Below are 13691 nucleotides of genomic sequence, written 5' to 3' on the forward strand. Positions count from 1 at the left end.
CCTCGGTGCTGTCTTTGGAGATGTTGGTCGTCTAGTTGTTGCTTGGACTGTTTCTGTGGTCGGCGAGTTTAGTTTGTGTTTTCTATGTTTGGTTTGGGTCGAGCATCTCATGTCTGCCTACTTCGTGCACCACGTTCACGCCTCTTAAGTGCGTTATATGTGTTGTATCATCTACTGTACTCAATCTGACTTCTTCTATTAATGAAATGAAATGATATGCAAGCTTTCCCTATTTGCGAAAAATAATAATTGCTTTATTCGTTAGTTTATATTCTTAAATTAATCGTGACATTGCCTGATTATTCAACGCTAGCTGCGTACTTGCGACTGCGTGCCCTGGCCTGGGTGAGCGACCGGCAGAGGAGCCAGACGAGGCGGCGGTTTGGCAGCCGGCCCGTGGAGACGACGACGCCCGACAGCTCCGTCCGCTGTTCGACCTCGATACGGGCCGCAATCCCGACCGCCCGAATCGACGCCACGCCGCTTCCTGCCCCTGCCCGCGCCGGAAAAGGAAATACTCTCTAAATGACAGGTGGGTCCAACGCCGTGGATGATTTATGCATAATAACGTGTATGCCGAATCTGATTTTTGCAATCACGCGTGTCAGGCTCCGTAATCGTTAGCGATCCGAGTCTGATTTCGCCATCACGCGTCCCAGGCTCCATAAATTCCAGGGATCCTCCTTATGGCGGTTTCGGCGACTGAGATTTTGCAGCATCCGCTAGAGGAGTAGGTCCAGAGGATTCGAGGTGAGCGATTCTTACTTCTGCCCGCGTCCGGTCTGTCGGCTCGGTCGCCGCACTTCTCCGCGGAGGGTGGGAGGGAGATTGACGGTTTTTTTACTTTTCTTTTTTTGTTTGGGACCCTAAGAAAAACTAAACAAGTTTGCGTCTTGGCAGCAGATCTGCCTTGCCCGATCCTTGGGGGAGATCATGGCCGTGATAAAGGTGCGAATGAGCAAACTCCGCAAGGCAAAGAGTGTTGAGGACAGCAGGCACAAGAGTGCCAGTCGCGAGCCAAAGGAAGGCCAGAGCAGCAACCCAAAGAGGGCCAATGGCGAGGCACCAGTTGAGCCTCAGCAGGTACCGCATATACCTCTGTTCCAAAATAATTCAAGTTCTGGGTTTGTCCTAAGGCAAACTTGTTTAAGTTTGACCAAGTTTATAGGAAAATATATTAACACCTATAACACCAAATTAGTCTCATGAGATTATTTATTTATGAAATATTTTTTTTTGTACCATGTGTATTTGGTGTTTTAGATCTTACCAAATTTTTGTACAGTGTTGGTCAAACTGAAACAAGTTTGACTCTTTTTGAACTTGGTTAATTTGAAATATGGCACTGCCAACTTAGCATAATAAAAAATGTGACTACAGAAAACAACTTCCAAAAAATGCCATTAAAAAGCTATAAACGAAGTTAGCAGTGATGTACTCATGTTCCCAGATTTTTGACACAAGTAGCCTTAAGCTCTTAACCATTGACTTCTCTGGAGGCAAGTACATTAACCATTTTCTTGATTCAGTTGAATTTTTCCACCCATATGCCTAGCATATTACCATATTTTCCTTTTCTTAACTAGTTCCCAGATTTTGTGTTTGTTTTCTGCTGGTCTACTTAAGCCCGATTTTGCGAAGCTAACATATCTAATTTTTGTGCAGAGGGAAGTTTGTGCATTTTGCGACGATGGTGGTGAATTAATCTGGTAGGTTTATCTACAATCAAGTTTCAGCGGGTTCATCTTTAATGAATGTCCAGTTGTGATCGCGAATTCACTTTCTTTCCTCGAGAATCGTTCTCCACTGAAACTTTGACCTACTCTATAGAGCAATTTAGTTTCTTGACACATAACACAGGTATTGGTTGTGTAATGTTGTACTAGTTAATTAGTGTTCTTTAAGCAACAGATTCCATGTTTCTGCAACCAAACTAATGAAACTCGGAATGCTGCACTTTTCTCCTCGGATAGCTGACATTCACATGATAGTTGTTTCCAAATAGATAGCACGTTCACTATGTCCAGAAGTTGTTCCGTGATTCAGCCCCACCAGTGATTCAGCCCCACCAATATTGTGATAGGCATCATGTTTGAAATGAAATATATGGATCTTCTTCAATATTGTCATCAAATGTGTTTGTAACACAACACTGAGTTATGGTTTCCAGTGTTATAGATGCAAGTTTGTTGAATTTCCTGTTGCTTTGAACGAACCATATTCCTTGCTTTATCTCAATTTTCCTTCTTACATTATGTTTTTTTAGCTGTGATGGTGGATGTCTGAGATCCTTCCACCCAACCAAAGAACATGGTGAAAGATCTATGTGCACAACCCTTGGGCTAAATGAAGCAAAGTGGCAAAAGCATAAAGCACTAGGGGTATATGATATATTTTACTCGTTTTTCATTTTGCACTTCTATTTATGTATAGGAGTTGACATTTTGCTTCATATTTTGAATGGTAATTCAGGAAAAGGGGTTATATTTCTGTGAGAACTGCAAGCATAAGCAGCATCAATGTTTTGCTTGTGGATTATTGGGGTCTTCAAACTTAACAGCAGGTCCTGAGGTATGCAGAACAGATACATTTCATTATCTTTCATCGATACTTTCTGTCTTTGTTTATGTCAGAAGAGATGAAGAAATGGAATTAAGTATATTGCTCAAAAGTTATAAGAAATAGGAAGCATCTCAAGATGCCTTTTTCATTATTGTATTTTCTAAGATGTTAGAAAGTAGTGCAACACCAATGTGTTGCTGTGAATTAATAAAAATATATATACTGCATGTATAAGAAATTTTGACGATCGTGCCGAATCAAACATATACATATCCCCTCGCATGCGAACCATCTGTGTCAAATATATCACCCGGTGTATTCAAAGCTGGATGGACTGCCACCACAAATTGACATCGAGCACACCAACACCGCAGTCGATGATGATGTGCTTATTTGCCTATCTGTCGGGAAAGGTGTTGTTGAGTTCGGTCTTATACCTTCTTATCTCATCCGCCAGCTTGTATTGGGATATGCGCGTATGTCAGGACCTTATCAGAGCTTAGCAGTGAAATTAAATCTTAGAAGGCGTTTGACTTTGTGTGCTGCACATCTATACGAGTAATAATTACTCCCTCCATTTTTATTTACTCTGTGTATTAGCATTGTCTCAAGTCAAACTTTGTAAACTTTGACCAAATTTATACGAAAAAATGTTAACATCTACAATACCAAATCAATACCATTGGAATCATCATTGGATATAAGTTTTACTTAGGTCAAAGCTAATATGCGAAGTAAATAAAAATGGAGGGAGTATAATGCTTGTGTGTTCTCATCTTAAAATACTTAATTTTCTTACCAACTTCTTGATGGCTTTTCAGGTATTCCAATGTAAGGAGCAAAAGTGTGGGCACTTTTACCACCCGGGATGTGTTGCTAAAATACTCTACCCTGATAACAAAGCCAAGGCAACATGTTTTGAGCAATGTGTTGCTGGTGGACTGGAATTCAGTTGTCCCGTGCATAAATGTAAGCGGTGTAAGGAAGCAGAGAACAAGCATGACAAGGAAATGCAATTCGCAGTATGCAGGCGCTGTCCAACTGTATACCACCGGAAGTGCTTGCCAAGGTTTGCCTTTGCATTGCCATCCTCAACCCGGTCTCTTATGTTATGTCCCATTGCAGAAAATAAGAATTTCCGGTCCTCACCTTTATTTGTTTTCCAGGGATATTTCCTTGATAGAGGACGAGGAAGAGGCTACTCCGCAAAGGGCATGGGATGGCATTCTACCTGATCAAATTTTAATCTACTGCGGGTCTGTTGATTCTCCTACTTTGATCAGTCACATAATTTCTCCTGTTTTCCATTTGTCTTGGTTTCTGGCACCCTCTGTGAATTTCTGTAAATGTTTTCAGGAAGCATGAGATTCAAGAAGAGCTGGGAACTCCCAAGAGGGACCATATTGTCTTTCCAGATGTGAGAAATCCTGGTGCAGCAGAAAGGCATAGAGGTGCACCTCAGAGGCACGATATACCCGACGAAGACGAGCTACTCGACCGCCTAGCGTCCTGCAATCCATCTCAGTCCCCTCAGCCGGCAGAAACAGACCGCAGTAGGGTGAAGCCCATCGATTCATTTGCGCCGAAGCACTTGTTCCCGCGTCCACATCCAGGCTCCTGCGGTTGGCTTGATGACTGATGATCCATTCCTTGTCTCCCACCTTGCCGTGTAGAGAAAACCATCGGTCACAGGCTCCCTCTTATACATTTCATGTCATCTCGAGAAGAACAAGAGGAAATGTTATGCAGCCCCTTGTTAAGCTTAATACGTACTCCCTCCGTTCTATTTTGAAACGGAGGGAGTATGTCATTTCCACTATTTGGTTGGCTAGACACACTGTATAACATGACAATTCGCTAAATAAACATTCCGTTTACGAGGAAACCCGCTCTATATATCCTGTTTTTCTGCCTCTGTTTTTTTATTAGAAAAGGAAAAAAATGCCATGACAGGAACTTCTATTTAACTATTTCTACGGCGAAAACTCGTTGCAAGAACGTTGCTTCTAAGTACTTGGCATTTGTTTTTTTTACCACAGATGCCATTTGTGTTGAATGAAAGTGAAGATTCTTCCATCAAGATATTTTTTTTCTGGGACTTAAGACATTCTGCATTCGTAGCGGGAATTTCCAAATCAAGTAAAGCTATACTGTAATACGTCCTCAAACAAATAAAAGATGTTTTACAGAGGGAGTAGTATATTAGGATCACAGAATGCGACTTCTATAGGAACAAGTAAATACATGAATCCAACTCAAAAAATAAAGGGTAAATACATGAATGGAACTTGTAAGCTATCACAATGTGATTGGTTAAACCGAGGTTAAGTGAGCACATCTCGTTGAGGTTAGTATATTAGCCTTCTGGTAACTTTCAAGGAGAAGAAAAAGGGACATTGGCACTCATACCATACCAAGTAGAATGCCTTTGGTTTTTCTCAAAGGATGGGGATGAACACATGAATTTCTCCGACCTGACCAGACAGGCAGACAGCCTACAAGAAGCTAGCTAACAAGTATACCCAACATGAAAACCTGAAACCTTCCTTGGACATGAGAGCACAGAGATACTCAATTACACACAGTGATCATTTTTGGAGGGCAGGAGACATCGTTTGCTTGAGGAGTTATTTCTGCATCCATGTCTGGAACATCCTTCATATTATCGTCACCTTCCTTGAGAAAACCGAGCGCCGCCAGGCCTGCGCCATGCCTGGTGCTGCAGTCATCGATGTCGGGACATCCTTCGAACAGGTACCCGATGTTGCTCTCGAAGGTGGGGTCGTTGAAGAACTCGCTCAGATTCATCGAGTTGCTGATGTCGCGTCCAAAGATGGGGTCCAAATCATAATCCATGCAAGGGCTCCACAGGTTCTCCTCGACGCCGCTGTCAAACACAAGGGGGGCACCGATGTCTCCGGCGCTGTCTGTGTCATCCACTGCAATCGGCTCGTTGACGCTACCCGGCTTCTGCGCTTCACCTGAGTTGAGCTCTTGGACTGCGTTGTCACTTTGTTGATCATGTTGAAGCTCCTCTTGCAATGCTGGCACCACCTGTGGCCCCTGCTCCAGTTGTGCCAGTAACTGCGGCTGGTCCAGGTAGCGGCTAATGTCGAAGTTGGTTACGGCGTTAGCGCCTCGGTATTCGATGGCCGCAAGATCATAGGCCCTGGCTGCTTCCTCTTGGGTATCTGCAGGAAGAAAGTAGATGCACTATTGAGCTAAATCACAGAGTTTACCAACTTGTGTCAAATTGGCTCCATTGTTCTCGCACAGGACCAGGACTACAGTTGGGCTCACCAGAGTTGTTTAGTGATATCAGTAAATGATCTAGAGTAGAAGATGCTGAATTTCACATCCTAGTTGCCTGAAAGACGACAGTGGATGTGGATGGGATGCTTGCTACTTTCACATGTGCTGGTCACTAGAGTTCATTGTGGTGTGTTGCTACTGCAGTAATTAACTAGACAACTCTTGTGGCAACCTGCCCTTTAGTGGCGATCTTCTCGGCCTTTGGGGATTTTTTTTCTTTTTTATCTCTGATGTTAGTGTGGTGAATCATATCATTTGTGCGGTGATTTGGATCCTGAATCTTGATCTAGTCTGTTTTTGACAGAGAGGAGGGCATGCCCCATGCACGTGAGGCGACCACTCACTGCTGAGTCAGAGAGGCAAGTGAAAAGAAGACAGGGAGAGATTGAAGATCCCTATGCACCAGCCGGTGGCATTACCACTCCCACCACGTGCTGCTCACATGCCTGCAGTATTTACTGGTAATTGACAGTGCAGGGCAGGGCATTGCGTATGATCTGATCCAACGCTTTGTCTCTGCTTAATGTTATTCTTAGGGCAAGTTGAGCAATCCTCTTGGGATTGCACACAGGATGGTATCTTGGTCTGTCTCTCTCATGGTCCTGAATCTTGACCCTTTTTCTTTCTTTCTTTCTTTTTCAGATTCATAGAAAATTAGAAAAAAAGTAGAAATAAAGAGAGAATAACCAATTAACATACTAGTAGTAAAGATTATGCTAGCAGCATTAAGGTAAGGCCGGGTGTGGTGCATTGAAGGGAGGGAAACAACAAGTGCATGCCATTGAATATATGTGGGTGTTAGGTTTGATCATAAAATTTCTGGTAAAAGTTAGGTGGGCAGCTGCTCTTGCGGAATGTTAAGCAGGACGATTCTACAACGAACAATGGTAGCCTTTCAATGCCGATTAATTAAAACTGTTTTCTTGCTCAAAGGAGTAGGAGGAGGTGCTGCTCACCAAAGGTTCCCAGGTATAGATACTTGTTCCCCAGCACCCGCCCAATTCGCGCCTCCCACCGCCCATTGTGGTGGTGCCTGCACCCAAAATGATAAACATTTACATATATTCAGAAACAACAAATCCAACTGTTTCTCTCTGAAATTTCAGCAAAATTAGTTCCTGTGTGTTTTGTCAAAATTAGTCGCAAGAAAAAGTTGGATGCATATTGTTGAACCGTTTCTGTGAATTCCAGACGAATTTCCAAACCGGCGGCCTGCTGTCGGCCAGGTTGGACTTTTTTCGACACACGAAGCTGACGGGAGAAAGAGGTAGGTAGGTGAGCCATCTGTGGCCACTCTAGATGACATGGCTGGCTGGGGTATGACGTTGCACTTTCTGCCTGCCAGCTGACGCATGCCACTGACTCCACGCTGCAGATGGATCCTAGCTGCCTACGTACCCCTATTTTGTCAGTCGACCAGAAAGGTCCCTCCTCCCGAGTCAGCACCATCTCTGGATCCCACGTAGCATACACTTGGCACTTGCATGCCACGTGTCTCTTTCTTTCATCATGAATTTTGCATGTCTTGGAATAGTATACCATAGTTTTCTGGCTAACCAAAACGGAGCTGCTAATCAATGCAGTAATAGTGTAGTACCTGGCGACGCCCCTGTACTTGGAGACCCCCCTTGAGAAGCCGCTGCTCCGGCGGCGGAGGGCGGCGAGGTACTCCTCCCGCGACACCCCCTCCATCTCCGACCTCTCTTTCGCGTACTCATCCACCTGCATGCGTCCGTCCATGAATTAATATAATTTCCCATGGTAACTACTGTAGTATGTTTATTTTGTTGAGAAAATTAACAAACAGTTGTTATACAACCAGCACATTCAAGGCCGTCTTTTTATGTGTGCTGCTCATCTAGTCTAGTACTACCAAAACACAAGGCGACATGGGCTGTCAAGGCGTTACTACTCTCTCTGCTGTCACCTCCTTAACTCTCGAGTCAATGGTGGTGTTTGCCAAGACACACCCTGGCTCCTGCTTGTACCAAACAGGAACTGACGCAGCAACTTGGATGTACATGTACACATTTATATCAATGCTTTTCCTTTTTCTATTTCCAAGAGGAGAACAACGTACCGTGAAATTCAGTGTGGTTTCAGGGCCCCAATATTTGAGAGCCGCGAGATCATACGCACGGGCAGCTGCCTCCTCTGTATCATAAGCCCCTGCAGAATTGACAACCAAATCGTCAACAAGCAGATTATAACTATTTTGATTCTAAAGGAAAATCGAAGAAAAAAAATGACAAGTGACATGAATCTGCCAAAACAGGTAGGCTAGATGTGTGTCTACAAATATGCTTGTGGGACTTACCGAGATAGACTATTGAGCCAACACAGCATCAAAGCAGAAGCAGATCGCAGTCACATGCAGATCACCAGACAAGGACCCCCACAAAAGATAACAGAAAACAAAGAGATAAAAAAGTATAATCAGAATGTCAGCCTTAATAAATTCGCTTCGCTTTACGCAAGAAAAAATATGCTTTGTGGTAATAGCAGATGTAGTATCAGGATCCAGAGCAGCCCTCGGTCACAAGGACCTTGCAGTTTTTTATTCAGTATTAGGTACCATCCTCGTATTGCATCTCTAATTTTCCCCTCGATGCTTAAAAAAACAATTCTATAAATCTGAAACATTAATGCGATTTAAATCTGAAAATCAGAAGAAGTTAAGAAAAAAAATCTACCTTGCCTCCCTTTCTTCTTGTTCTGGATGGAAGTGAAGCAGTTCTTGTCCCAGAGGTGTGCCTCGAATCTGCCTGTCCACCTGTGCCTGAGTACATATTGACATGGATGCAGCTGATCAATATAAGCACTTGCCTTTCAAGGAGATAAAAAAGTAAGGAAAAAACTGATTGACCGGATTAAATGAGCAGGCAGGCAGCAGTAATGCAGATTGCAGATCAACCAGCCCTCCTACTTCCTAACAACTAACAGGAGTTGACTGAATTATTCAAATGGAGCACGGCAAGAAAATCCGCTGGCCGAATTCAAGAACTCCACCGGGATCATGCTTAACAGGCTCTCCGAGAGATCAGGAAGGAAAAAAGGGTGCAGACTTTTGACATGCAGGCCAAGGTTGGGGACCAACCAATTCTATTAATCAGCGGCAATGCGCAATTGGCTGGTTATTTTGCGGGCAGAGATCGGAATCAATCCACGGAATACAGGCATGATCCATACCTTGTGACCCCTCTGTATATGGAGCTCCTCTTCCCAGACGCGGCGGCGCCATTGGCGGAGGCGTCGGGCTCCTTGCTGCTCCTGCTCGCGTCTTTCTTGGCCCGCTTGGGCGCCGCCTTGGCCTTGGCGCTCCCGGCCTTCTGCGTCCGCGCTCGCTTGCGGGGAATGGCGATCGAGGACGAGTCGGAGGAGGAAGGAGATGACGGCGACGGCGACAGCGAGCATGCCGGCGAAGAAGAAGGAGATGGCTGTGGAGGAGGAGGAGGGGATCTCTTCATGATCTCTGTGCTGTGTCAATGGTGGTGGGCCGAGCGAGAGTGGGGAGTCAAGGTGGAAGAAAGAAAGTAGGCAGGGGTTTTATAGAGGGAGAAGGCTGTGCGGCCTGGTACTCTGCTCGATGGTTTTATTTTATTTCTTAATTGTTTTCATTAAGCGCCAGCAGGCATTAGTTTCACATGACACCTTGCTTGTTGTAATGTTGCACATAAGGGCTCATTTGCTTTAAAGCAGAAAAAACATGCACCGGTGACAGCTCGCCATGGTTAAAAGGCAAGGGGGGCAGAGCATCTCTAGCCGTTCCTCTAAATTTTCATTTCTCAAACAACTATAAAACCTTAGCTCTTTAAATTTTGAGGAGTTAAATCTGGTTGCATCTTGCCCTTCCCTCAGTTAACTCCCACTGCACACGGGTCCCGCATGGAAGCATGTCTCTCTCCCTCTCCTTTAACCTCCAAACCGACATCCCCGTGACCGAATCCACCGAGATACACCATATCCCTCTGCCTCTGTCGGCTTGCGCGTCAGGGTATTCGCCGAGCGGGGCCCCTTTGGCATCTACTGCGACAGGATCTACACCAATGGTGTCGAGGTGTCCTACCCCGAGCTCTAAAACGACAGGGGCTATGACTTCATTGTGTTGTCTATGTGTGTCTTCCCGACAGGGCCTCACCCCCGATGACCTCCTCCGCCCCGGCATGATCCTCCCCCACACCAGCCGGCAAGGGTCAGAGCCTCATCGCCACCTCTGCCACCAGCTCGGTCTCCGATGAAGGAGCACGACTATCGAATATCGTGGGACCCTTCGACTACTACTCCTGAGCCATGACCTCTCCCGAGAAGCCAATAGCTTTCGACGAGTTATGTGTGAGCCATCTCGATCGTTTGTTCTTCTATGTTTCTAGCCATGGTGGAGAGCGACAGTGGCGATTTCGGGAACAAGGCGATCATGAGGAGGGAGAAAGCATGGGAGGGGGTCGATGAGGCCGCACGTAGTTGACACGAACGACAGGAAGCTCCAAGACGTCGTCGTCGAGGAGGTTGGCGGTGACTGAGTCTGAGAGGGTAGAGAGAAGCTTTAGGGAGATTTCGAGTGGCTGCTTAAATTTAAGCAAGGAGGGATGTTTTGAGGGGCAACTCCTTAAACTTTTGAGAAATTATAGATATGAGGGAAGGACTAGATCGGGTATAAGTCCTCAAACTGAAGTTTTTTACATAGTTAAGAGATTTGAAGGAAGGAGTAAAGATGTTCTTAATTCTATTCTCAAGAAGACAGAAAGCCCATCTCTCCCCCTCTCCTTTGTTCTCCTTCTACACCTTGGGTCCCTCATAGAAGCCCATCTCCCTCCCTCTCATTTCTTCTCCAAATCGACATCCCCGTGACCAAAATCCACCGAGATAGACCATGTCCCTCTGCCTCTGTTCGCTTGTGCATCAAGGTATTCATCGAGTGGGGCCCCTTTGGTATCTACTATGCCAGGATCTACACTAACGGTGTCAACATCTCCCACCTCAAGCTCTACAACAACAGGAGCCACGGCTGCATGGTGTTGGTCATGCGTGTTTTCGTGATAGGGTCTCACCCGTGTCGACCTCCCGTGCATCCGCCCCGACATATCCTTCCCACGCCGATCAACGAGAGCCAGAGCCTTGTCTTCACCCATGTCACCACCTCTGCCACCATATCAGCCTCCGACGAAGGATCCCAACAATAGAGATGAATGGTGCATGCGGCATGGTGGGGCCCTTTGATAGCTGCGCCTCCTCAATGATGTTCTCTCCCAAGAGGCCAGTAGCTCCCGAAAAGTTATGTGTGAGTCATCTCGATCGTTTTGTTCTTCTTTGTTGTAGCAATGGTGGAAGGCGACGACGGCGATTACGGGAGCAGGGTGATCGCTGAGGAGGGAGAAAGCATGGGGGTGGTCGACGTGCCACGCGTAGTCGACATGGATGAGGGAACTCTAAGACGTTCTCGTCGAGGAGGTGGGCAATGACTGAGTTTGAGAGAGGATAGAAAAGCTTTATGAAGATTTTGAGTGGCTGCTTAAATTTAAGCAGGTGGATGTTTGAGGGGTAACTCCTTAAACTTTTGAGACACTAAAGATATGAGGGAAGGGCTAGATCGGGTATAAGTCCTCATACTTAAGTTTTTTTATATAGTTCAAGATATTTCAAGGAAGTACTAAAGATATTCTTAATTCCATTCTCAAGATTGTTTTACCGATTTTTGCAACAAAACCAAACCACTGATATAGCATAACAGTACGATCAATGAGTGCTTCAGTTAATCTTCCTCTACCAATTGATTACAAAGTAATTGTGCATGGATGACATGAGTATATTTGTGGCTAGTGAAAGGCAATTTGTCTCATAGTGCGTAATTGAGATACTTTCCTTCTATCTCTCTTCTTTTAGAAACTATGTTTGGTGTTCAATGATTTTTAACCATGGTTTGACATACTAAGAAAAGTTGTGTGACATTCACTTTCTTCTAACATCAAAGAGGACTATGCACCAGCTTAGTATCTGACCCCATGTGAGCTAAATGGAGAGCTTGACAACATCGACAATGGTGTGACCTTAGGGCTATAGAGTTATGTGTTTGTCACATGTCTCCACGCTCTCCTTCCACTACATCATGCTCCATCACCTATGAGTAAGCGGCTAAGGGAGGCAAATGGACAACTTGAGAGCGTCGAAAAGGGTGTCATGTCGGCCTTCCTGTTAAAACTAAAAGAGTAATACATTGCGATGGGCTCAACACGACTCCAAACTACTCATTCCCATGTTGGTTCGGCCCCAACATGCGTAAGCATGCGACCGCGTGAGGCAAATGGAAAAATCAAGAGCATCGGCGATGTCATGTCACCAATCTTTGTTTTTAACATCTGAGAGGACTATAAGTCAATGGGTTTAGTGTAACCGCAAACTACTCCTTCCACATCAGCCTCACCCCAATCCCGTGTGAGTGTGCGACCGCGGCTCTAGAGTGTCAATGATGGTATGAGACAAGCCTTCCTTTTAATAGTAAAGAGGACTACAATATGAAGGTCTCATCATGTGATCCCATGCTACTCCTTCCACAACAACCTAGGGCTATCACTTGTGAGCGGCGACTACATGAGACAAATGAATGGCTTAGGAGCATCGACAAAGTGGTGTGACGTTGGCCATCCTTTTAACATCAAATAGGAAGACAATATGATGGCTGAGGGTCTCCCTACGCTAGTCATTCCAAATTGGATTCATCTCATCGCATGTAAGTGTGTCACCGCATGAGCCAACTGGATATCCCAGGGGCGTGGACGATGGTGTGACACCAAGCTTCCTTTTCACAGCGAAGAGGACTATAATTTGGCGGGATTAGCATGTAGAACCATGAAACTCCTTCCACGTCATCATAGGTGGTGATCGGCGGCCGCATGAGGCAAATGAATGACTTAAGGAGGGTCAACAATGATGTGACCCTATTCATGATTTTAACACTGAAGAGGACGACGACATGACACGCTTAGAGCGTGAACCTACACTACCATTTCCACATCATCTCGAACTCATCATATGTGATTGTGCCACCGCATGGGGCAAATGTATGTGACCCCGCGCTACTGCTTCTACATCAAAACATGGGTGGGCGATGGGCACATATGGAAAATGAGTGGCTCAGGAGAGTAAAAAATGGTGAGATGTTGTCCATCCTCTTAACACTGATGATGAAAATGACATGACCCCACGCTACTCCTTCCACATCAACACATGGGGTGAATGGCCACCGCATGAGGCAAATGAATGGCTCAAGGTGTTCGACAAAAAGTGTGACAGTATCCATCCTCTTAACATCCGAAGATGATGACGTCATGACCCTGCGCTACCATTCCCACATCAAACCGACCTCTTCATGTGTCGTGTGTGAGTGTGCTACTGCATGGGGCAAATGGACGGTTCAAGAGGGTCTATGATGGTGTGTGTCTCCCTCCTTCTTAGCATCGAGTATTAGAACGGTGTGAAGCCAAGTTTGTCATGCTATAGTGCCTCGGCACGGATGATGGGGAGCTCCGATATGTTATCGTCGAGGAGGCGGGTGGTGGCGGCTAAGTTTGAGAGAGGATAGAGTAGGTTTAGGGATATTTTGAGTGGTTGCTTAAGTTTAAGCGCGGACTATTTGGGGGGGGGGGGTAGCTCCTTAAAATTTTGAGAAATTAAAGATATGAGGGAAGGGCTAGATCGGGTATATATAACTCCTCAAACTAGAGTTTTTATAGAGTTAAAGAGATTTGAGGGAAGCACTAGAGTTCCTCTTAATTCCTTTCTCGAGATTGTTTTCCTCATAACGAAACCAAACCACTTACATA

General features: G+C 45.3%; 2 protein-coding genes across 3 annotated transcripts; one reads left to right on the forward strand and one right to left on the reverse strand.

The window, feature by feature from the left end:
* The first annotated feature begins 339 nt into the window (after nucleotides 1–339).
* LOC123120426 (protein ENHANCED DOWNY MILDEW 2) lies at nucleotides 340–4447 on the forward strand. 2 transcript variants are annotated; one of them, XM_044540417.1, is made up of 9 exons: nucleotides 340–532; nucleotides 609–750; nucleotides 901–1083; nucleotides 1666–1709; nucleotides 2267–2381; nucleotides 2473–2571; nucleotides 3384–3631; nucleotides 3729–3818; nucleotides 3919–4447. In XM_044540417.1, the coding sequence occupies exons 3-9, from the start codon at nucleotides 934–936 to the stop codon at nucleotides 4199–4201; spliced, it is 1029 nt and encodes a 342-aa protein (XP_044396352.1). In that variant the 5' UTR covers nucleotides 340–532; nucleotides 609–750; nucleotides 901–933; the 3' UTR covers nucleotides 4202–4447. The 2 variants fall into 2 exon arrangements, with proteins under 2 accessions (XP_044396352.1, XP_044396353.1); XM_044540418.1 differs by having other exon boundaries at nucleotides 904–1083.
* A 452-nt stretch (nucleotides 4448–4899) lies between these two features.
* On the reverse strand, nucleotides 4900–9534 carry LOC123120425 (AP2-like ethylene-responsive transcription factor At1g79700). The gene is made up of 7 exons (XM_044540416.1): nucleotides 9064–9534; nucleotides 8568–8653; nucleotides 8192–8200; nucleotides 7955–8043; nucleotides 7472–7596; nucleotides 6831–6907; nucleotides 4900–5753 (listed from the first exon to the last, which is right to left on the reverse strand). Exons 1-7 carry the CDS (start codon nucleotides 9339–9341, stop codon nucleotides 5134–5136), a joined length of 1284 nt encoding a protein of 427 aa, XP_044396351.1. The 5' UTR covers nucleotides 9342–9534; the 3' UTR covers nucleotides 4900–5133.
* Between the last annotated feature and the right edge of the window lie 4157 nt (nucleotides 9535–13691).

The sequence above is a fragment of the Triticum aestivum genome, chromosome 5D, assembly GCF_018294505.1.
Source record: "Triticum aestivum cultivar Chinese Spring chromosome 5D, IWGSC CS RefSeq v2.1, whole genome shotgun sequence".
In the NCBI taxonomy this organism is placed as follows: Eukaryota; Viridiplantae; Streptophyta; class Magnoliopsida; order Poales; family Poaceae; genus Triticum; species Triticum aestivum.